At 40.1% G+C, this 20,917-nt stretch overlaps 1 protein-coding gene across 1 annotated transcript in view; it reads right to left on the bottom strand.

Moving 5' to 3' along the window:
* The window catches only part of UTRN (utrophin), a 233,802-nt gene that overhangs the window by 96,045 nt on the left and 116,840 nt on the right, over positions 1 to 20,917 (bottom strand). The window contains exons 14-23 of the mRNA XM_014533928.1: positions 19,618 to 19,821; positions 18,532 to 18,713; positions 17,614 to 17,764; positions 16,161 to 16,280; positions 14,488 to 14,589; positions 11,421 to 11,528; positions 10,952 to 11,131; positions 9,950 to 10,119; positions 5,325 to 5,448; positions 2,398 to 2,485 (exon numbers count right to left, since the gene is read on the bottom strand). Coding sequence (XP_014389414.1) covers positions 2,398 to 2,485; positions 5,325 to 5,448; positions 9,950 to 10,119; positions 10,952 to 11,131; positions 11,421 to 11,528; positions 14,488 to 14,589; positions 16,161 to 16,280; positions 17,614 to 17,764; positions 18,532 to 18,713; positions 19,618 to 19,821 — 1,429 coding nt within the window. The remainder of the gene's footprint in view (positions 1 to 2,397; positions 2,486 to 5,324; positions 5,449 to 9,949; positions 10,120 to 10,951; positions 11,132 to 11,420; positions 11,529 to 14,487; positions 14,590 to 16,160; positions 16,281 to 17,613; positions 17,765 to 18,531; positions 18,714 to 19,617; positions 19,822 to 20,917) is intronic.

The following is a 20,917-nucleotide window of genomic DNA, read 5'->3' as shown; positions in this document are numbered from 1 at the left end:
GGGGGGCATTTGGGGGTGAGCAGGCCAGCGGGGAGGGCAGGTGGGGGTGAGCAGTCTGGCAGGGGGGGCAGTTGGGGGCAAGCAGGCAGGGAAGGAGGGCAGTTGGGGGTGAGCAGGCTGGCAGGGAGGGCAGTTGGGGGTGATCAGACTGATGGGGAGGGCAGTTGAGGGCGAGCAGGCCGACAGGCAGAGTGGTTAGGGGCAATCAGGAAGGCAGGCAGGTGAGCGATTAGGAGCCAGCAGTCCCGGATTGCGATAGGGATGTCCAACTGCCAGTTTAGGCCTGATCCCACCTAAACCGACAGTCAGACATCCCCCGAGGGGTCCCAGATTGGAGAGGGTGCAGGCCCAGTTGAGGGACACCCCTCCCACCCCCTGTGCACGAATTTCGTACACCAGGCCACTAGTATATAATAATAGCTTTTGTCATATAAAATCTGTAAAAGTACTATGAAAAAGTATGAGAAATCTGCACAGGAGAGCATGTATGTTGGGAAGATAGGAGGCCAATAAAGACAATTATACTTTGTAAATATATACCATCGAAATCCAGGGTAATGAGAGCACTAAGGAAAAAAAGGCAAGTACAATGAAAGTTCACTTAAGACCCACAAACGATGGAATTTCAAAAATTCCTATAACATCCTGTATCCACTGAAAATTAGAAATGCACACATGACATGATTTGAATACATCACCCATGTCAGTGGCTGAAGTTCACTGTCTGTCAGGCAGGTAACAGAATATTAATTAGACCTACACAAGACATTCACACCACAGTCCAAGTTCAATTATCCCTGTTAATGGGGGTTATAAGCAAAACACATTAACATCTTCCTGACAACTAACTGAGCGATGGAAACAGAGGCTGTGCTTCTGCCAGGTCATTTCTATTCTGAGTGGGCAAAAGAATAACGTCAACCACTTCATTTTCATGTCAGCACTTTGTGCTAAACAAGAAAGAAAATCAAGCAGGTAAACACAGTTTTGAGATGAAAAAGTATCGCTGCTCATTTAGAAAACAGGCAATGGGTGCTCACATTAGGTACTAGGGAAGCCGAAGCAGCTTCTCCAATTCCTTTGTTTATTCACTGACAGTACTTCATGATCCATTTATGTTGCCCCTTCAAACCAATTCTCAGAATTTAAATCTCCCTCCTCCAAGCTTGAGATCATATAGGTTGGACCAATAGCAAGTAATAACGAAAGCACAATTTGCATCATAAAAAAGGAAACCTACACACAGTTTTTTAAAATAATTGTTTTGCTCCCAGAGACACAAAATAATAACTTTTCTACCTCTATAGAACACCCAACTCGTAGAGGACTAATCAAAGCCAAATTGATAGCTCCTCATTTTACTAATTACTTAAAAAGGATAAAATAGAACACATTCTTGACATGATTATTTGAATATGCTTTTCTAATTGAACTGAATCATTTACCTGTCTCCTTACCTAGGTAGACTATGGCCAGATTACACCCTATAAAAAACATCCTCTTATTAATTTTCGGTGTTCTAGGACTTACTTCAAATTTCTAGGGGAGGAGAAAGGGGAACAGAGAGGACCACCCAATTGTGCTTTCATTTCTGTTGAACATTTCTGGTTTTAGAGCAGCAGCAGGATTTTCAGCACTAACCACATGTGGAGAAATAATATGCAATACTATAACATTACAATAATGGATAACATGGAACGATAGTGGGGAACTTTAAAAAAATCATTTTTATTCTCTCACTAATAAAAAACAAACACCTTCAGAAAATAATAAAATTAAACCCAGAACATATAATCCCTAGTCAGATCAATGCCCCCATTTCTCAGCTTCCCACCCATGCTAAAAAATTTTAATAACATATTAAATAAATAGAATTAGGGTTCTGTAATGAATGCATTTCCAGTCCTACCAAAGCTCAAAAAAATGGTAATGCAAAATATAAAAGGTTTCCTATGAAATTAAAAAAGCATATATTAGGTCACAAAATTCATACCTTAATGTAACTTTATCTCTCTGATGTTGCCAAAGCAAAAACTTTTCTTTTACAACCACTACCCCCCAACACACACACACAAAATTTCCCAACATATACCCCAAAGGAGAAGATTTTAAAATCTATGCAGTGGAATGTAACTGTTTTGCTGAGATATCAGAGTTTTAGGTTCCCTGATCCTGTCTAAAAGCAGAACAACTTTGCTTTTATCAGTTTGATAAATCAGCCTCAGCATAAGATTTCATTTGAAGAAAAACATTTTGCTGACAAAAAAAGTTTCTGAAAACCACTCTTCTAGCAAAGAGGGTTAGAGTAGCAAAACATATATATTTGATTTGTCAAACTGTAAATATGATGCAATGCCACCATCTAAAAACACATTAAAAAAAAATCAAGGGTCTCACCTTTTCCCATTTGCTCCAAAAGGATTTGTCCAGTTTTGTTTAATTCGTCTAGTCTGGGTCTTCTTTCTGTCTGTTCTTTTTCTATTCCCTGGAAATAAAGTCTCAATATAAGAATATTGCAAACTTTCTTCTCAATATAATGCTGATGCTCTTTTAAGTTTTAGTGTTTAAAGTCCCTCCCACATTCCCTTTAGGTGTCACACTGTTTACTTAAGAGGATACTACCATACACAACTATGCAACTGCAGGCCACCTTCCAGAGCACCAGAGATGATTAAATTTTAAAAGTTATATTCAAACAAACAATAAGAAACTTGGGTGGTTTTTTTTTAAATTTTACACTATAGTTATAAGTTTCTATCAAGAGGAAATAAGTAAAATTAGTGGTTTAGATCCAGGATATCTATCTATTCACATATATAGCCTCCACATATGCCACACCATAAAAATAAGGGTTTGCATCCAGTGAACTGAATGTGCTTGGACAGAGATCACTGAACAAAAATTAATTAACAAGAAAAAGAAACAGCCCTCGCTAGTTTGGCTCAGTGGATAGCATGTCGGCCTATTGACTGAAGGGTCCCAGGTTTGACTGTGGTCAACGGCACATGCCTGGGTTGCAGGCTCAGTCCCCAGTAGGGGGCATGCAGGAGGTAGCTGATCAATGATTCTCTCTCATCATTGATGTTTCAACCTCTCTCTCCCTCTCCATTCCTCTCTAAAATCAATAAAAATTATTTTTAAAAAATAAAGAAAAAGAGACCAAAATAATTTGAGTCGCAGTATTTTTTGTTGGTATTATATTAAGTCTAGAGTGTATTGCAAACTTCAATCATCAACATAAATTCATACATAATTTATAAATAATTCCAACATACTTTAGGATCCAAACTAAAGCATTTTATTCTTTATGTTTTAAAAATGGCTTAATTGTGCCTGGGTTGTGAAGACAAACTCCACAACCTCTAAGAAAGGGCTGAATAAGATCACGAGAATACATACACACACATATACACATGTGTGCACACTCAGTATTTGAAATTTTTCCATCTCCTCAATTCCCAATTGATATTAACTATTCAAATTGTGTCTAAAATAGCTCAATAAAAACTTGTAGGAAACCCATATTATTTCAACCAGACAATCCAGAGAAGGATGCCCCTTCTAACTTATGATACCTGTAAGCACTGTCAAATAAATACAGCTTTCCTATTTTGATCCACACAAACTTTAATGTGACTAAGTAACACAGCCATTTGTTTAGTCAAAGGTCAAGAAATAACAAGAGAGTCTAAGAAATACCATTTCTTTTTGTTAAGCTAAGTACTAATGCAAAAAGTCGCCATCAAACTGGAGAAAAATGATTATGCCCTTTATACAAACTAATGTTTGATACCTTTGATGGTGGTGGTGGATTGGACTAGGGCAGTGGTCGGCAAACTGAGGCCCCTTGAGTGTGGCTCTTCCACAAAATACCACGTGCGGGCGCGCACATACAGTGCGATTAAAACTTCATGGCCACACTCAAGGGGCCAAAGAGCTGCATGTGGCTCGCGAGCCGCAGTTTGCCGACCACTGGACTAGGGATTCTCCAGGTGGGGATTTTTAAACGTTCCCCAAGCTCCTGACCGACAGGCTCCATTGCTAATGTACATGCAATACAGGCTTGCTCTAGATGCCCAAATAGTTGATGAAAGGATGTACAGAGGCTTAATGACCACCAATGACAGAAATCACGGCAACCCCCTGTCACAATTTCAGTCACACACATATGGGTACAAAGCAGCAGAGCTAAACTCCATTCATTTGATTAGCATTTGTGTGGTGTCTCTTCTCTTCTACATTAAAGAAAGTTGAAATATAGTAACCCCCCTTATCCTTGGGGATATTTTCCAAGATCCCCATGAGATGTCTGAAACCACGAAGAATACCAAATCCAATATATGCTATATTTCTTCCTATTTATACACAACTATGATAAATGAGGCACAAAAAGGAATTAACAAAATACTAATAATAAAATAGAACAATTATAATACGTTGTAATAAAAGTTATGTAAATGTGGTCTCCCCCTCTCTCAAAATACCTTATTGCACTGTACCCACCTTTTCTTTTCACATATCTAAACTGCCAGCATCACTACTCTTGTGCTTTGGGGCCAGTATTAAGTAAAATAAGTGTTATTGCACATAAGCACAGTGAGACCTCAACAGTCGATCTGATAATGAAGACAGCTACTAAATGACTAATAGAAGGGTAGCCTGTACAACGTGGATACACTGAACAAAGGTGGGATTCACGCCCCAGGTGGGGCGAAGCAGGACAGTGCGAGATGTCATCATGCCACTCAGAACGGCATGCAATTTAAAACTTCTGAACTGTTTATTTCTATAATTCTCCATTTAATATTCTTGGGCTGCGGTTGATTGCAGATAACTGTGCATAAGGAGGTACTACTGTAGTTTGCTGCATTCAGAAAGCAAAACGTCTTCTGCACACACAAAGTCACAAATTATTAGGTACCAGATTAAGATCTAATCAAGAGGGGGGTGGGAGTGGCTGGGGAGAGGTCAATGGGGGGGAAAGGAGACTCATGTAATACTTTAAACAATAACAAATTTAAATTTTTAAAAAAGATCTAATCAAGCTAAAAATAGAAATAATATTTAGATCACCTTAGGAAGTAAGTGTTCCTTCCTACACAACTTAGTGGTTAAGGGGGAAGGGAAAAAATTTCTCTTCCACACAGGGATCTGATCCCAGCCAGCTTGAATCAATTCAAAATTTACTACAATGTTCTAAAAGCTGCGTTGTGGCTACATTTATTTTATAGGAAGCTTTTGGGTCCCATCCCATCTTTATGCCAAAGTACATCTATCCTGATGAAATATTTTATTCACTAGTGTACTTTTGTTTTATGTTTTACCTTCAACTTCTTTTTCATTTCTGAAGTCTCTTGCATCTTCTTATATTCTTTTATCTCTGTGGCCTGAATGGCAGTCTTTGATTTCAAAATCCAGTCCAGCAGCTCTGCACTCAGGGCATCAAACCTGATTTGAGATTCAGATGTTACCACTTGTCATTCGTTTCCTTCTATTGTTTTACTTGGCTCAAGAAAGAACAGCACCCATCCAGCAAGCGTTTTAAACACTCCTCAGACAACAAACAAAAGAGCCAACCCAGAAATACAGAAACCACACAACATAACATCATGCATGCACAATTCAAAGTATGAACAGAATAATAATAGTGTCGTGTTAATAAGTAAAGAAAATAAATATTAAAAGGTTGAAATGTTTAAAGAAATTACTTGTATTTTTATAAACGCTCGTAGATAATGAAAAACAGATTTGGTTAGATAATGACAAAAAAGAACAAGTAGGGACAGTGCTAACGTTCATGCCTTCTTTAATTCAGCATGTTTCTGAAGTGAGCCTATTATATGCCAGGCACTGGTCTGGGCTCTTGACATGAAGGTAAATGAGACAATCCCAGCCTGTAGGGAGGGCAATGTAAAGTGAAGGGCAATAGCAGAAGGAATTTTCAAGGTGCTAATTCCAGGAATTAATAGGCCGGCTCCCCATCCAGCCAGGGAGGGATGGCTTCCTGGAGTAGAACAGCATTGAGCCAGGAGTTTTCCTCGCAAAGGGAGAACAAAGAAAGGAAGGACCACACTTTGCAAACCGCAAGTATTTAGATGCGGCTGGAACAGTGAGTACTAGGCAGGGAGTACACCAACCAGTTACTAGACGGCCCTAGAGAACAGGTGAAAGAGTTTGGGTTTAAACAAAGGGCAACTGAGAGCCAGTGAAGGGTCTAAAAGCATAGGACTGACAAGATCCTATTTACCTGCAGGTGCTCACAGAGAAGATTCAAGAGAGGCAAGACCCAAGAAAGGGCTGTGGTGGGAACAGGAGCCAGAGAGCAGGTAATGCCAGTGGGGAGGAAGGAAAATGTGCAGACTTGAGAGGTGTTGGGAAGGGAAGTCAAAACACAGTGAGGAGGAACAAGAGGAGAAATATTCAAGGATTGCTGGCCATCTACCAGGCCCTTTTCTAAGCGTTCTGTGTGTATTCTTAACTCAAGGCCTCTTCGCAACAATCCTATGAAGAATACACTATTACTTCCCTTTGAATGATGAAGGAGTTGAGCTTCTGGGAGTTTTAAATAACTGATGCAGGCCACAAAGTTAATAAATGATGGAGCTGGGAGTCCAACTGAGGCCGTCTGTCCTCTTATCAGACTCTCCTGCCAGGACTTCTCAAAACAACCTCTGGATACTTTAAGGTGAGCATGGGTTGTCCTTGCTGATTATTTTGGGAAACTTCGCTTAAAGTTTTTCTAGTGAAAACCACAGTGAGGAGGAACAGGAGGAAGAACATATGGATATTTGCTGTTTCATCCAGGTAAATTTTCTTTGTAGCTTGTAAAAGATTTCGTGACACTCCAGGTACATCACCAGGGGTCAGTGTGCTGCTCAAACCATGGTACATGCCTCCTGCCATCTTATCAGTTGATTTCTCTTTACTCTTTCGGAGAAGGGGAGCACCACCCGAAGGTCACACATTTAAATGACCTTGGAGACTTAGTCCATTTCTGAGAAAGCTCAGGTCACTTTAGCCATATCTAGATTACAGGAAACGGCTGCCCCTACGGTGGCAAACAGCCACCAGCAGCACCAAGGGAAGAGCAGGGACAATAAACCACCATTTCGTAAGCTTGTATTATTACATGAAGTTGTGCCCAGCAGTTACTTAAGGCCCATATCCACGTGGACAGCTCATTTTAAGACAAGTTCATAGAGGTTTCTAAGGGTCTGGAAGCCATTTTACAATAGAAATGGTAAAGAATTCCCTGGACTTGAATGGAAATTGGCATATGAAGCCTATCCTCAAACACTAAAGAGGGGAGGTATGGTTCTGTCTTGCCCCAGAAAGACTGCGCTAGCTTGAATCACAAAGCTGTGTTATGGCTACATTTATTTTCCAGGAAGCCTGTGGATCCCATCACATCACACATGGGTAGACTGAGATGGGGCTGAGTTGGGGCTTAATTTCTAATACTGAGATTTCACTGCCTTCTATTAGAATGAACTAGACATCCTCAAACTTCTATTTGTCCAGGAACCATCTAAAGGAATGTCTACCTCAATCAACCAGTAAACTAGAAAACTGTGGTCCTCACAGCTAGTTGCTTACCCAACAGACACCTCCCTCCCCACACTTCCTCCTTGCTGCCCGAGTCCCCAGAGCACAACTACAGAGCCTGGAGAGGCAGGGCAGCTTCAAACTCCCAAGCACCCAGGGCATGGACAAGCAACTGAGTCCTGACCAGTGAGACTGGGGGAACTTAGCTGATGTCTCCCAGGAAAGATCTCCCTGATTTAAAAAAAAAAAAGAGAGAGAGAGAGAGAGAAATAAGAAAAAACTTCCCTTACTGCCTGCCTATAAGCAGGTTGTGCAGGATGTCCGTGCTTCAGTAGCACCTTGGGGACCCTGAGAAGACAAGCCTGGGGGTGAAAGCCACCAGGCTGAGGAAGGCGGAGACAACGTGCAGGATGCTGCACGACCATCCCTACCTCCAGACTCCTTGTAACATGAAATGAGACCTCAGTAAGTCACATGTACAGTACTGTGTTTCTTGCAGCAGAATGCAAATTATACAACAGGCCGTGTTTAAGATCTTATAGTTATGCACTTGCGATATTGTGATTTATAGTAAGAAATATATATTTGGTCTTATTTCTGGCTCAGAGTTCCTAAAACCCTTGAAATTTCCTAACTGATGAGAGCAACAGAGTTATCACTTTTTATGTGAATGAGCTGACTTTTGGACCCCGCCTAAAGATGGAGGCTGGGTGCCAGGAGACCCAACCATGTGATTAGGGGTTGGAACTTTCAGTCCCACCCCACCATCCTGACCTCTGGAGGAGAAAGGGGCGGGAAGTTGAATCAATCACCAATGGCCAATGATTTAATCAATCATGCCTAGGTAATGAAGCCTCTGTAAAAACCCAAAAGGACGGGGTTCAGAGAGCTTCCGGGGGCGATGAACAAGTGGAGGTGCCAGGAGAGTTGCCGCCTGGAGAGGGCGTGGAAGCTCTGTGCTTTTTCTCTTATCCTATGCATCTCTTCCATCTGGCGGTTCCTGGGTTATATCCTCTTATAATAAACCAGTGGTCTAGTAAGTAAAATGCTTCTGAGTTGGGTGAGCCACTCTCGCAAGTTAATCAAACCCACAGAGGAGGTCTTAGGAACCTCCAATGTATAGCCAGTCGGTTAGACGCACAGGTAACAGCTCGTTGGACTGAACCCTTAACCTGTAGAATCGGATGCTGTCTCCCAGTAGGAAGTGTCAGAATTGAGCTTACCTGTAGGACGCCCAGCTAGTGTCCCCTGAACTGCTTGTTGGGAGAATCCTCCCATTCCCACCTACACTGGAATTGGTACCAGAACTTACTGATGCACCCTAGTTTTTAAAACCTTCTCAGCTTCCAAAAGCACAGAGTCAGCCCTGGAGAGATATGTCTCTAGATATACTGGCAGAATACAAACACTCATGAAATGAAAGGTCTACAACAATATGAACATCAAAAGCACCTTCCTCATCTGCTGTCTTGGCTCCAAAAGTAACAGTTCCAAGGAGGTACACTGGTCCTGCAAGGAGGTGCTATTGGGAGGACGCACAGCCCTGTCATCAAAATGAAAATCATCTGGTAAAACCGGAATCCTGCTTTGTCTGACAAAAGCTAAATTGGTGAAATCACATCATTTTTATTCAGGCAAAACTAACTGCCCACTTACCCAAGCACTGGGACGCTACTGTAAAAGGGAGAGAATAATAGTTCTACTCAAGGGTGTTTTGAGGACTAGCTGCTACAGTGCATGTGAGGTACCCGGGCCACAGCATGGCTTAACAGGGTAGCTGGCATTCTATCTATGCCAGGGCTGATTAATCCCCTTATAAAGATCCCAAGTTTATTTTGAATCAATAAGATGAAAAGATAGCGTATGCTAAAGATGAATCTTCAAGCCAAACACAAAGAATCTGTTAATGAATCTAGAAAATAGAATTAACAAAGGAAGAAAGAAAACATGAAAAAAGAATGAGGGGTGGGGAAAAAAAGAAAAAAGAAAAAAGGAGACTAATTACTTCCCTGAATTAAGTACTTTTTTACTTGAGAGAAGAAAGCAGATTCACAAACAATAAGGAGATGTAAGTAAAGCGAGACTGTCAGAATGGTGATAGTGAAAGAAAGAAAAATGAGGGATCATGGGCAATCATATCCTCCAGGTAAACGATAGGAAAGGAAGAAGCAAGGGTGTCAGCACACAGCTCAGGTTGAACACAGGATAAATAAAACCATCTGAGACAACACAGATATTTAGCCAGTGGGAAGTAGAATACTCAGAACACTCAGGGGTAGTGAGTGGTTCCTAACAATAATTATGTCTAAATTTGCATATCATTCGTGATTAGTAAGACATAGGTACTGAGTACAAAATACACTGTGTGGGGTCCTGGGTTTGGAAAATGTCTGTCTGTTCTCACTTTTTCTTCACTTCCATATCCACGGGGATCTGTCTCTTCTTTGGAGGAGGTGGAGGAGGCAGTTCTTGCTTAGACCTTTTGGTGGTCACTTGTTCTCTTATGTGAACAGTCTCCAAAAGGTCCTTCTGAGGAATCTGGGACATCCCCAGCTTTCCTACAGCCTGAGTCACCTGAAATAAGAGCAGCCAAAGTTTTAGGTTTTATTACAGCTTTATTGAGATATCATTCATATGCCAGAAGGTTCTTTCTTTGATTATGTAAATGCAATGGTTATTAGTATACAGACTTATACAACCATGCCCACTTTCTAGTCCCAGAATAATTTTATTATTATTTCATAAAGAAACCCAGTACCCATTAACAGTCACTTCCCAACCTCTCTCCCCCCTTGGCTCCTGGCAACCACTAATCTACTTTCTGTCTCTATGAGTCTGTCTATTCTATATAGTTCATATAGATAGAATCATGGTGCCTATAAACTTGGTACTGGCTCCTTTTACTTGTATGTTTTCAAGGTTCATCCATGTCATCACATATATCAGTACTTCCTTTTTTTATTGCCAAAAAATATTCCATTGTATGTCTATACCATATTTTGTTAATCAATCCACCTACTGTATATTTGAGTCATTTCACTTTTTGTCTATTATAAATAATGTTGCTATGAACATTCATGTACAAACCAAAGTTTTGGGTTTTTCATCAATTCGCTAAAATATTTTCAAATGAATAAAATTTAAAGATCATTTAATGGATTCATGTCTGTTATCAGTTAGCAAGCGTTAAATCACTGGATATTAATCCTTTTCTTAAGATCCATTAAAATTTACTTTAGAAAACTAAAAGACATTGTCATGTCAATTTTTCAATTTTATAGTAAACCAGGTATAAGGAACCAACTTTTTAGTTTAGCTACTACTCTTTTATTTCGTAAAAACTAAAACTAACCTGAAATTTAACTTCTACTTAATGGCACAACATATTATCTGGAGCAAACGATACCTGGTTGGAGGAATCTTCTAGTCTCTGAACCAGAGAATCCCATCTCTGAGTCAGTTCCTCGGAATCACTGTTGATCTTCTTAGATGCCTTAGGGTTATCAAGTAATTGGCTCACATCCTGGCCAATCTCACTCAGCTGGTCCAATGCTTGACGCTTCATTTCCATGTCTTCCTTCAAAATCTAGTATTTCAGATATTTGTTAGATGACTCCCTTTTCACAGGACTTTATCTTCCTGTTTCCCAGTCAGAACATGTAAACATGTATATATTTTATAGGAGAATGTACCCTTGCAATTACTAGTATCTGATGCTAAAACGTAAGACTCCTGGTTCTAGACCATTCCACGGCAGCATTCCAGTGTTGGGTAATGTGTCCTACTCTGGATTTTCTAAATAGTTTTAACCACTGATGTAAAACACTAAAATATCACAGGCTTACAAGACAGATGCTGACAATGACATCACTTACAGCCAGGCGGCGAACACTGATGCTTAGCTCCTTTTGGTCTCTGAAGTTGCTCGTCTGGACTTTATTTAACGCCTCTTCTTTTTCGGTTAGCCAAGCTTTCAGCAAGCACTATAAATAATAACAAAAGTTAGAAATACATGTGGGGAATCACTTGGTAATTCGATTCAATCAAGTTACCAGATCTCTAACTTTATATTCTTAGAAGCTTTATCCTTATCTTGAATAAGAAGAACTTCAAAAACCTAAGCATGAGGCATGAGTGACACAGAAAAGTCATTATCCTACTTAGATTTGCAACCGATCAATCTGAAATTAGCCCCACTCCTGGATAAGTAAACCTATTCAAGTCTCCAAAAGAATCACATTGTAACACTCCAGAGACAGGGGGAATCTCGGAGATTGTCTTGTCTCAGTCCCTTGTTTTAGGAAGAAGAGAGAGGAGAGCCAAGTTATACATCCAAGGTCCCTTGGCTAGTTCACAGAAGAGCCAGATTAAGGACCCACACTGCAAAGCTAATGGTTTTTCCAGAGCATCATGCCGCAAAACCGCACCAACACTCCAGGTTCGACAGCAATTATGGTCTGAGGATAGTCCAAAGTATAAAGACAGTTAAACTTCACTGGCCAACAATACATGTTGTTTTAGGCAGAAGTAGAGAGATCAATTTGAAGCAGGGGTGGAAAACAACATAGCTACGTTGGGATAATTCTTCCCAAAATGTGGCATCTACCACACAAACCCTTTTCTATAGACGAGGTGTGGGGGGAGGGGGGGGGAATCTTGGTTCTATGTTTGCAATAGAATCAATTCTTTCTCTAACTGTATTTTTTAATCAGTGAATTTTACAACTATTCCTTTCCTCTATATTACACACAAACAAAAAGATGAAGATGAAGGACATAAAAGACAAAAGTGGGTCCTGCCCTCAGCAATAGTAAGGGTAATAAGATATGCGCAGGAGTCACCATGGCACAAGATACAAAGTGCAGACACCACATAAGAGACCGATTCCAGTTTAGAGACAAGGAGAGCGGGGGATTTATAGATGGCTTCACGGTTCCTGATGGCTGGAGAGAACTTAAAAATGAGGAGATGAGTCTAAGAACATTCCATGGACGATGCCAATCCTTAACCAAAAACACCAAAGGCTAGAAAACAAGTGAAATACAGACACTCTTTCAAAAAACAAAGACAACAAAAACAACAACCTAAACCACGAGGCACCTACAAGGCTCCATGCACTGGAATAGACAGTAAAAAAGAATCAGCACTATTCTTGCAGCATTGACAGCCTAGCCATGGGCTAGGGACTGTTAATTCAGGGTTTGAGCACTGGGCACATGAAAGGACAGAGGGAACATTAAGGTTGGAAAAGTAGGTTGGAGTCCTTTACAGAGTACCCCCCCTGCCACACTTCATGCTACAGAAGTTTGGAATTCATTCTCACAGCCCATTTCTGACGCTTGAGGCCTCTGCAGCTGAGTACACAATAATCCCATGAAAGATGTTCTAAATGAGATACGACTGACTTGGGCTCATTCCTGCAATAGCAGATTTCTCTACATTAAGTGCCCATGCTGGATTCAACTCTCCATTTTCAGAAGATCCCTCCTTCCATGTCACTAGCAGAAAGCCATACAAAGGTGAGCTGTAAACCTAAAATATTGGCCCAAATAGCAGCTACTCCTTACCTGTAAATATTTTTATTTGCCAAATTAAAATTCCTTCCAAATTTTAAATTATTTTACTTAGCAGAAAAACAACACAATGGTTTTCTCTGGCAATCAATGTCTCCTACTGTCATTATTAAAGTAAATTTTTAACTATCCGATGTTACTCCTTGGAGTGAAAACAGTGTCTAAGTCAGCCGTGGGCAAACTACGGCCCTCGGGCCGGATCTGGCCTGTTTGAAATGAATAAAACTAAAAAAAAAAAAAAGACCGTACCCTTTTATGTAATGATGTTTACTTTGAATTTATATTAGTTCACACAAACACTCCATCCACGCTTTTGTTCCGGCCCTCCGGTCCAGTTTAAGAACCCATTGTGGCCCTCGAGTCAAAAAGTTTGCCCACCCCTGGTCTAAGTAAATGTCAGTATTTCGTAAAGTGAACTGTAAATATTTCAGAAATCAGAATCTGGTCCATTATGGGATTCTTAACAGGAAGATTGTGACCAATGATTGGGGGTGGGGAGTAGTGATTAACAATTTATACTGGGACAAATTTTGTACCCCACTTTTGCAGATGTTCTATCTGCACCATATTTAGTAAACCACAAAGCATAACACACTTGTTTTTATTGCCTGAAAAGCATACAGTTCCTTTTTTGTAGATGGAAATGAGATGCATTTAAAAGAATTGAAATGGACACTGAGATGAGGGAATACAGTATCTGCTTATTTTCTAAACCACAACCATTTGGTGTTTTCAGGGAAAGTTTTGTTTATTTGTATTCTGTTTTGATGGCTGCTTTTCTGGAAGGATGGAGGAGGCAAAGGGCCACTACTCTGACTGAAAACCTAAAGGGGTAGTTTTGCACCAAAGGTTCGTTTACTATGGTAACACTTAGTAGGAAAAAATATACTATCATCCAAATGTTAAATCAATGGTGTTGCTAAATAATGTTTTCTAGTTAAATTCAGTAGTTATTCTGTTTTAAAATCATTAAAAATTCTTATGACTTAAAGGCCACAAAGTATTAAGTGGATTACTTATTTATGGAGCACAAACTAAATGCTAGGCACTGTGTTGGTACAAGTTCAAACACATTACCCAGCACAAATGCATGAAATTATAATGTCAAGCAAACCCTGAAAGTAGCATGTCTAAATACTAACATTCTTAAAAATAAACACAGATCACATTGTTGTTACAATGGAGCAATACAGTATAATCTCCATGAATACTCTTCATGTAAAATGGATACAAATCTGACTTTAAAAATAACAAATAATTACTTGTAAAGGTTCCTTTAAAAGAAAAGTAAGACTTCATTCTAATGCCATAATTAAAGATGAGTTACCTTTCACCATCTATTTTGACCATATGGATAACAGTTTCATACCTGTTCTTCCAATAATTCCTGCCACAAGATATTGATTTCGTGTAACCTATTCCAGCGTTCTTCAGTCCATCGGCACACTGCTGTCCAACGTTCACCAAGTTTCTAGTAAAGAGAGAAACCATCCTTTATCAACACAGCTTTAAGAGATAGTTATCATGATCCTCAAAGTAAATCTTGACATCAGTTGTTCTCTATTACAATTTTTTTTTAGTTACTTTAAAATAATACAGATGAATCCTATATATTTATAGATGAGAAAAACTAATTTCCATAGAATGTAACTAATTATTTTACACTATAGAGCTAAAAAGTATCACAACTATAACTCTATCCTGTAACTGTCTACTCCAAATTCCTGCCCTTTCCATTTTATTGTGGTTTTTATTTGAGAATTTAGCATTCTTGCATACATCTTCAAAATAGAGCAAACACCTACTTTTTGTGCTGGAAATTGTTTTCAGGCTATAATTGTCTTTAAAACAAAATACAATACGTCAGTAATTTTTTAACCACTTTTACATGCCAAGAAAATTTTCATCTGTAATACAGAAGTTATGAAAAACTTTTAACCTTATAAAAACTATGTGTTGAATGAGAGAATCCTATTAAATATACTTAATTTTTTTCTGTTTACATCTCATGATCCATAGAAAATTCCACAAAATTTGGCCACAGAATATGTACAAGTACTAGCAATACTAAATAAATAATTTTGATTTTTTAAAAAAGTATTCTTCATAAGTTTTCCAATAAATTATTTTGTTACCATTATATAAATAATAACTAACAAATGTTCAACTTATTTCTACATTACTTAAATATGAGCAAGAGTTAATTCATATTATCCTATTTGATATGTGATACCAGAGAACGCTTTGGACAGTGCAACGGGTCGAAGACGGAGCCAGAAGACAGGTCTCATCAGGAAAACCCACTGTCTGAACAGGCAAGACACGAATGCCTGCCTCTCAGGTTACTGTAATAACTAAGTACTTCTGCACAAAGTCTCACAACCACTGGCCAACTTTAAATGAAGATACATGTCCGAAAGTTTCCAAAAATCATAAACTGGCAACATCACAGCAGATGATTCCAGTATTATTCAAATGAAACACCGATCAATCTCTTTGTAAAGACTTTCCACTATAACCTTTGTGAGAAAAGAAGCAATTTGTTGGGGTTCCCAAAACTGCTACTGAAATTCACACATTGGTCCAACCAAAGAAACAGGGATATGAAATCCTACACGGCTGAAATTCTCAAACTTTAATATGCCTGGACATTTTATTAAAGTGCAGATCCACTGAGCCCCACTCCCAGTAATTCAGGTCTGCATGGAGCCCAGAAATCTACATTTCAGCAAATTCCTCAAGTGATTCTGAGCAAGAAGCCTGTGGGCCACTTGTCGAGATCAGTTCCTGTGCTTCCCAACCTTGTTACTATTGCACACAAGACACCCTGCCCATGCACCCCAAGGGCTGATGGAAAGGAATGGTACCGAGGGACTCCTGTAACCCACATGCTATGGAACCCCACCTGGGAAGAACAGTCTAAAGTAGGTTCTTCTACTCTTCTACATAAACAGTGTGATGAGACGTACAGAATAAGGGTACATGTAACTGGGTCTCAGACCACAGGCCCCTTGGGGTCGCCCTCCTCCTCGGGGTCCTTACCTGTAGCTGATCTTCCAGGACGGCTGTGGCACTCTCACCGCTGTTTTCATCAACAATCACCACCATGTGAGTTAACGAATTTACCTTCACCTGCTCAGCCTCAAGATCATTTTGCAAGCTCTAGAGAAAAAAAATTAAGATGTACCATTATCTCTACTCTCTCACATTTACCTATTTAAAATCCACTCGGTTGTCAATAGTAATTAAGGCTATTTAATGAGGCATCGTGTTTAAATTTCCAATCATTACCCTAAGTGTTCTAATGAAACAAGCCCGTTATACATCTTCACATTTCATTATGAACCAAAGCAATTTGAAAATGCAATGTCATAACAGATGGCAAATGGGATGTCATTACTTTTAGTCCAAATTGTGGCAAAAAATAATGTAGCATAAATGAGTTGAATGTCTATACTAGGAATTAAGGTAAGAATGTAGAATTGGTAAATCAAAGAAGTCCCAAATTTAACTATACAAAGATCATTTTCTCTAGTGCAGCATGACATAAAGTGAGAGATAAGTAGGTAATATTTGATAGTCGGAAGCTATTCTGAATAGCTGCCCAGGAAAGCAGTTAAGGACACAGATGACTTCCATTCTCACCCCTTCCACAGGAAGAGCATGGCAAGTGCTATACAGGTAATTTATTTAAACACTACCAACAGTGCTGTCAAATGCCTTTGAGTTGCATTTAAAGTATCCCTAAAGCTTTATTTAACAGTTATCCAGATATTTCATTGAAAAATCAGATTATTCAGATAACCTGCAAAGGAGCTATTTGCTCTACCTTGCCTTGACTATGAAAAGTTTTCTCCTTAATTTGTGATCAAATTAAATTAGCCACCAAATTTTGATTCTTCACCTAGTGCCAGATACTTTTCCAGATCGGAATAGCTTTCCTCAAAGGATAAGGTACAGATAAATCTGAGGGTTTGCTTCTTTGCACGGCCTTGATGCTCACACACTAGGGTTCTTTACCACTTACAGGTCCAAAACAACCCTTGAGAATCTTAGGAAAGCATAGAGCAGTGGTTCTCAACCTTGGCTGCACATTAGAATCACCTGGGAATCTTTTTAAAATCCTGATTTCTGGGCCTCATCCTCCGGAAATTCTGTTTCTTTGTTATGGGGTGGGGCCACAACATTAGTAACAAAGAAACAATTTCCGGAGGATGAGGCCCAGAAATCAGGATTTTAAAAAGATTCCCAGGTGATTCTAATGTGCAGCCAAGGTTGAGAACCACTGGCATAGAGCTTTCCTTAGGACACTATACATACCCACATAAAATTTTAGTAAAGTCACATCCCCATGGACTCCACCCTCTAAGCTGCTGATGAGCAGAGGACACTGAGAAGTGTCCCACCTCTGCACTAAGGGCAGAAGCCGGTGAGAAGGCTACGTGCTGCTGTTTCATATTTGATAAGGTAGAAAAGAAATGTGAGCCAGATTTACTTTATGATCTTCTAGCAGCTTTTGCAAGGATTGTAAATCGTCATCCAGGGGACAGGTCTCCATCTTCTGAATGCGTTCTTCCGTGAGCGTCAACCAGGCAGAGAGCTGCTGCAGCTGCTGCTTCTGCAACTCCATCAGCACGTCGTGCAGCCTGTGGGGAGGGACACAGCATCAGTCCCACTTGCTTTTCCCCTTTGCAAAGGCAAATGCACACAATACACACTCCTGGCAGCAAACAAACTGGGTGGGATGGGGTGGGGGGTGGGGGGCAAGGAAACTCACTTCTCTCTAACAATTTAAAGCAGCACTTCATTTTTAAATATAGAAACAAGCAAAAAAAAAAAAACACTTTCATTTTCCTCCTAAATGGAATCAATTAAATGCAGTCCAAGAATGCAAATAACAGCACCCACCATTCCTATCAGAATCATTGTTTCTTCAATCAGGAATTCCTGCATATTAAATAGGTGGAAATTGCAATGGAATGTAGTTTGCTCCTTAATACACAATGCAGAGGGGAAAAAAGAACCATGGGAGGTGGGGGGGGGGGGGGGGGGGGGGCAGCAGCACTGCTTTGAAAAATGTAATAAATTGTAAATAATACTACATAATCCTGTCTTCACATTGGGTTAATGGTTAGCCAATTTTAATACTACAAGTCAATATCTATCCATATAAAATGTCCTTTCCTTTTACCTAATTTCTGTACTCCAACTTTTACCTTTTAATTTGGCTAACACATCAAAGGAGAAACAAAGATCATACAAAACTCCAGCAGCATTACACAAAGAAAAGAGTCAAATTTTACAAGGCAAGCTCTGTAATTATCTTGCATTCACGGACATACAGACCTTTATTTCAACGAAACTGGGCAACACACATTATGGAATAAAGTGGTCGTTCTTTGCTTCCACTCACCGGGACTGTCTGTCCATACTCTCTACCCTGAGGGCCTCCCATCTAGCATTCAGCAGGGTCATCTGTTCCTGAATTTCAAACTCCTCTTCATCGGACAGAGTCCCTTGTGTTATCAGCTGGTTCCCTGCCTGCAGGACGCTCCCCACACTGCTCTGGTGTGCCGTCAGCTCCATCATAAAAGCCTAGAAGGTACATCATTATGATTTGTGAGCAGCTCATTGCAAAAAATATATAAATACATTAATGTTTCAATATCAAGGCTGCAGAAAAAGGCAGCCATGTAGACTGTAAATAAAGTAGACTTTGACCCAACTTTGAATATAGGAAAGAAGCACTGGCCTAACTAGAAAAGGGGAATTGATCAAAGAAAACAATATTACATCAGCTAATAGTAACTATTTTTAAGTAAATGCTGATTATGATACTGAGAGATCATGACATGGAATTATGAGAAAACAGAATAAATAAAACACCATGCTCACCCAAGAGAAACTGCTTAAAGAATCTGACAACTTCTATTATTTTCAAACCAAAACAGCACATAAGAACTGTCAATTACCATACAGGCACAAAACAACTACTTAATCAAAAAGAAATCTCCATATAAGCTAATCACTACAGTGCAATACACTATATCCTCAAAATAGTAGGAAATTTTCATTGTATGAAAGTATACATGATCACTGGATATGACATTTGCTTAATCATACAATAAATAAAAATAACCGCTTCCTGGGGAACATTCCAAGTCTAAAGACTTGATGTATTTGTATTAATTAGCCACTTTGTGTTTTAACTATAACAATATACTTCAGCAACTAGCAGTGCTGTGCATTGATTTGTGTCAGTGGCTCCACAGATTTTACAAGTTACGATAAGATTAAAATCTGAAACCTAATTCCAATGCACAGTGAGTCACCCACGCCGACTTTAAAACAAAGCCCTATTTAAATATCACGAGTCCTAAAATGAGCCGTGACCTTCCTGCGGAGCAGAATTCAGTGAGCATACATAGCACGGCAGAGCCCCGATAAGGCACAGGCGCCGTGGCGGACAGGGCCCACTCATGGGCAACAGATTATTTACTTCGTGGGTGGCAAACTGCTCCTTGACTTCCTCCACATCCTCCGAGATGTCATCCTGCTCCTGGAACGTGTCCTCGGCAGAAAGCAACCAGGTCAGCACGTCCTCCAGGGCTGTCTGATAGCTGTCCAGGTCCATGTCCACCTCGGTGACGGTGCTGGGGGTGTCGGCCCGGGGGCTCCCGTGCTCCTCCTCTGGCACTGAGCTCTAGGAAAACAAAGCCAAGAGAAAACCCCCAAGCATCGTGAAGATGAGAAGGTGTTCAACGGAGACACACTGTATGGAGAGCCCTCAGGGAGGAAGAGCCCACTGTGTCTCAGACATTCAGCCAGCTCTCAGGCGCTGGGTGAGCCATGCCCGGAGCTACTCGGAAAGCGTGTATGAAGTGGCGAGGATGGCAAAGAGCACAGAAGCAGCCTGCCCTCCTGGATCCTGTGCTCACGGGGATCCCAGCATAGGTGGGAAGAGACAAATAACCCACGTGAATCACTTCTGAACAAAAATAAACTAGCTATTAGCGAAGCTAGAAATTCCATGGTCCCAATAAGAGATGCTATTTGAGTTCAGCCAGGGCTAAAATAGGAAAGGTGCATGCAGGACTGTGTTGGGCCTTAAAGGGTAAATCTCAGTTAAAAAAAAAAAAAGGAGTTAAAGACCCTGCTCTGACCCTAGTGAAACTGCTTTTACTGAAATACGTGTTCAGCCGAAACCGGTTTGGCTCATGCTACCCTCTAGTTTACTTGCTTTTCTTCTTTTTTTTTAAGCCCCTGGGAATAAATTTATCTCAAGCAATGGAATATTTTTATTTACTTTAGAATCTTATAACCAAATGAACTCTCTTTTGTTCATTTGTTCCCTTTTAGAGCAAAATTTCTTTAAAATTTGCTGACAGCTATCTTCACTTAATCACTTCCCATCCACATTTTTATATATTTCAAACATACACAAATGTAGAGGGGAAACATAAGAAATTCTCATGGATTTGACAACTACGATTGGTTAACAGTCCCTTTCAGATTTGGTATTGGTCCCCCACCACTCAACTGAAAAGGCTTTTGCCAATGTCACCAAACACCTTCTCACTGACAAATCCACTCTTCTAGCAACATCTTTAGGCTGACCATATTATTAACCAACAAACTAGAACATTTTTATAAAAACGGTGCTAGGACAACACACATAAACCAGAACTGTCCCAAGCAAACCTAGAGATCTGGTCACTCTCTCTCTTACTTAAACTCTCAGCCCCACTCCATGGCTGACTTCCCACCCCCCTGAAGCCCTCCTTTCTCTGCCTCAGTAA

Source organism: Myotis brandtii, unplaced genomic scaffold (genome assembly GCF_000412655.1).
Source record: "Myotis brandtii unplaced genomic scaffold, ASM41265v1 scaffold123, whole genome shotgun sequence".
Lineage (NCBI taxonomy): Eukaryota > Metazoa > Chordata > Mammalia > Chiroptera > Vespertilionidae > Myotis > Myotis brandtii.
Note: the sequence above shows the minus strand (reverse complement) of the source record. Positions and strands in the feature narration are given on the sequence as shown.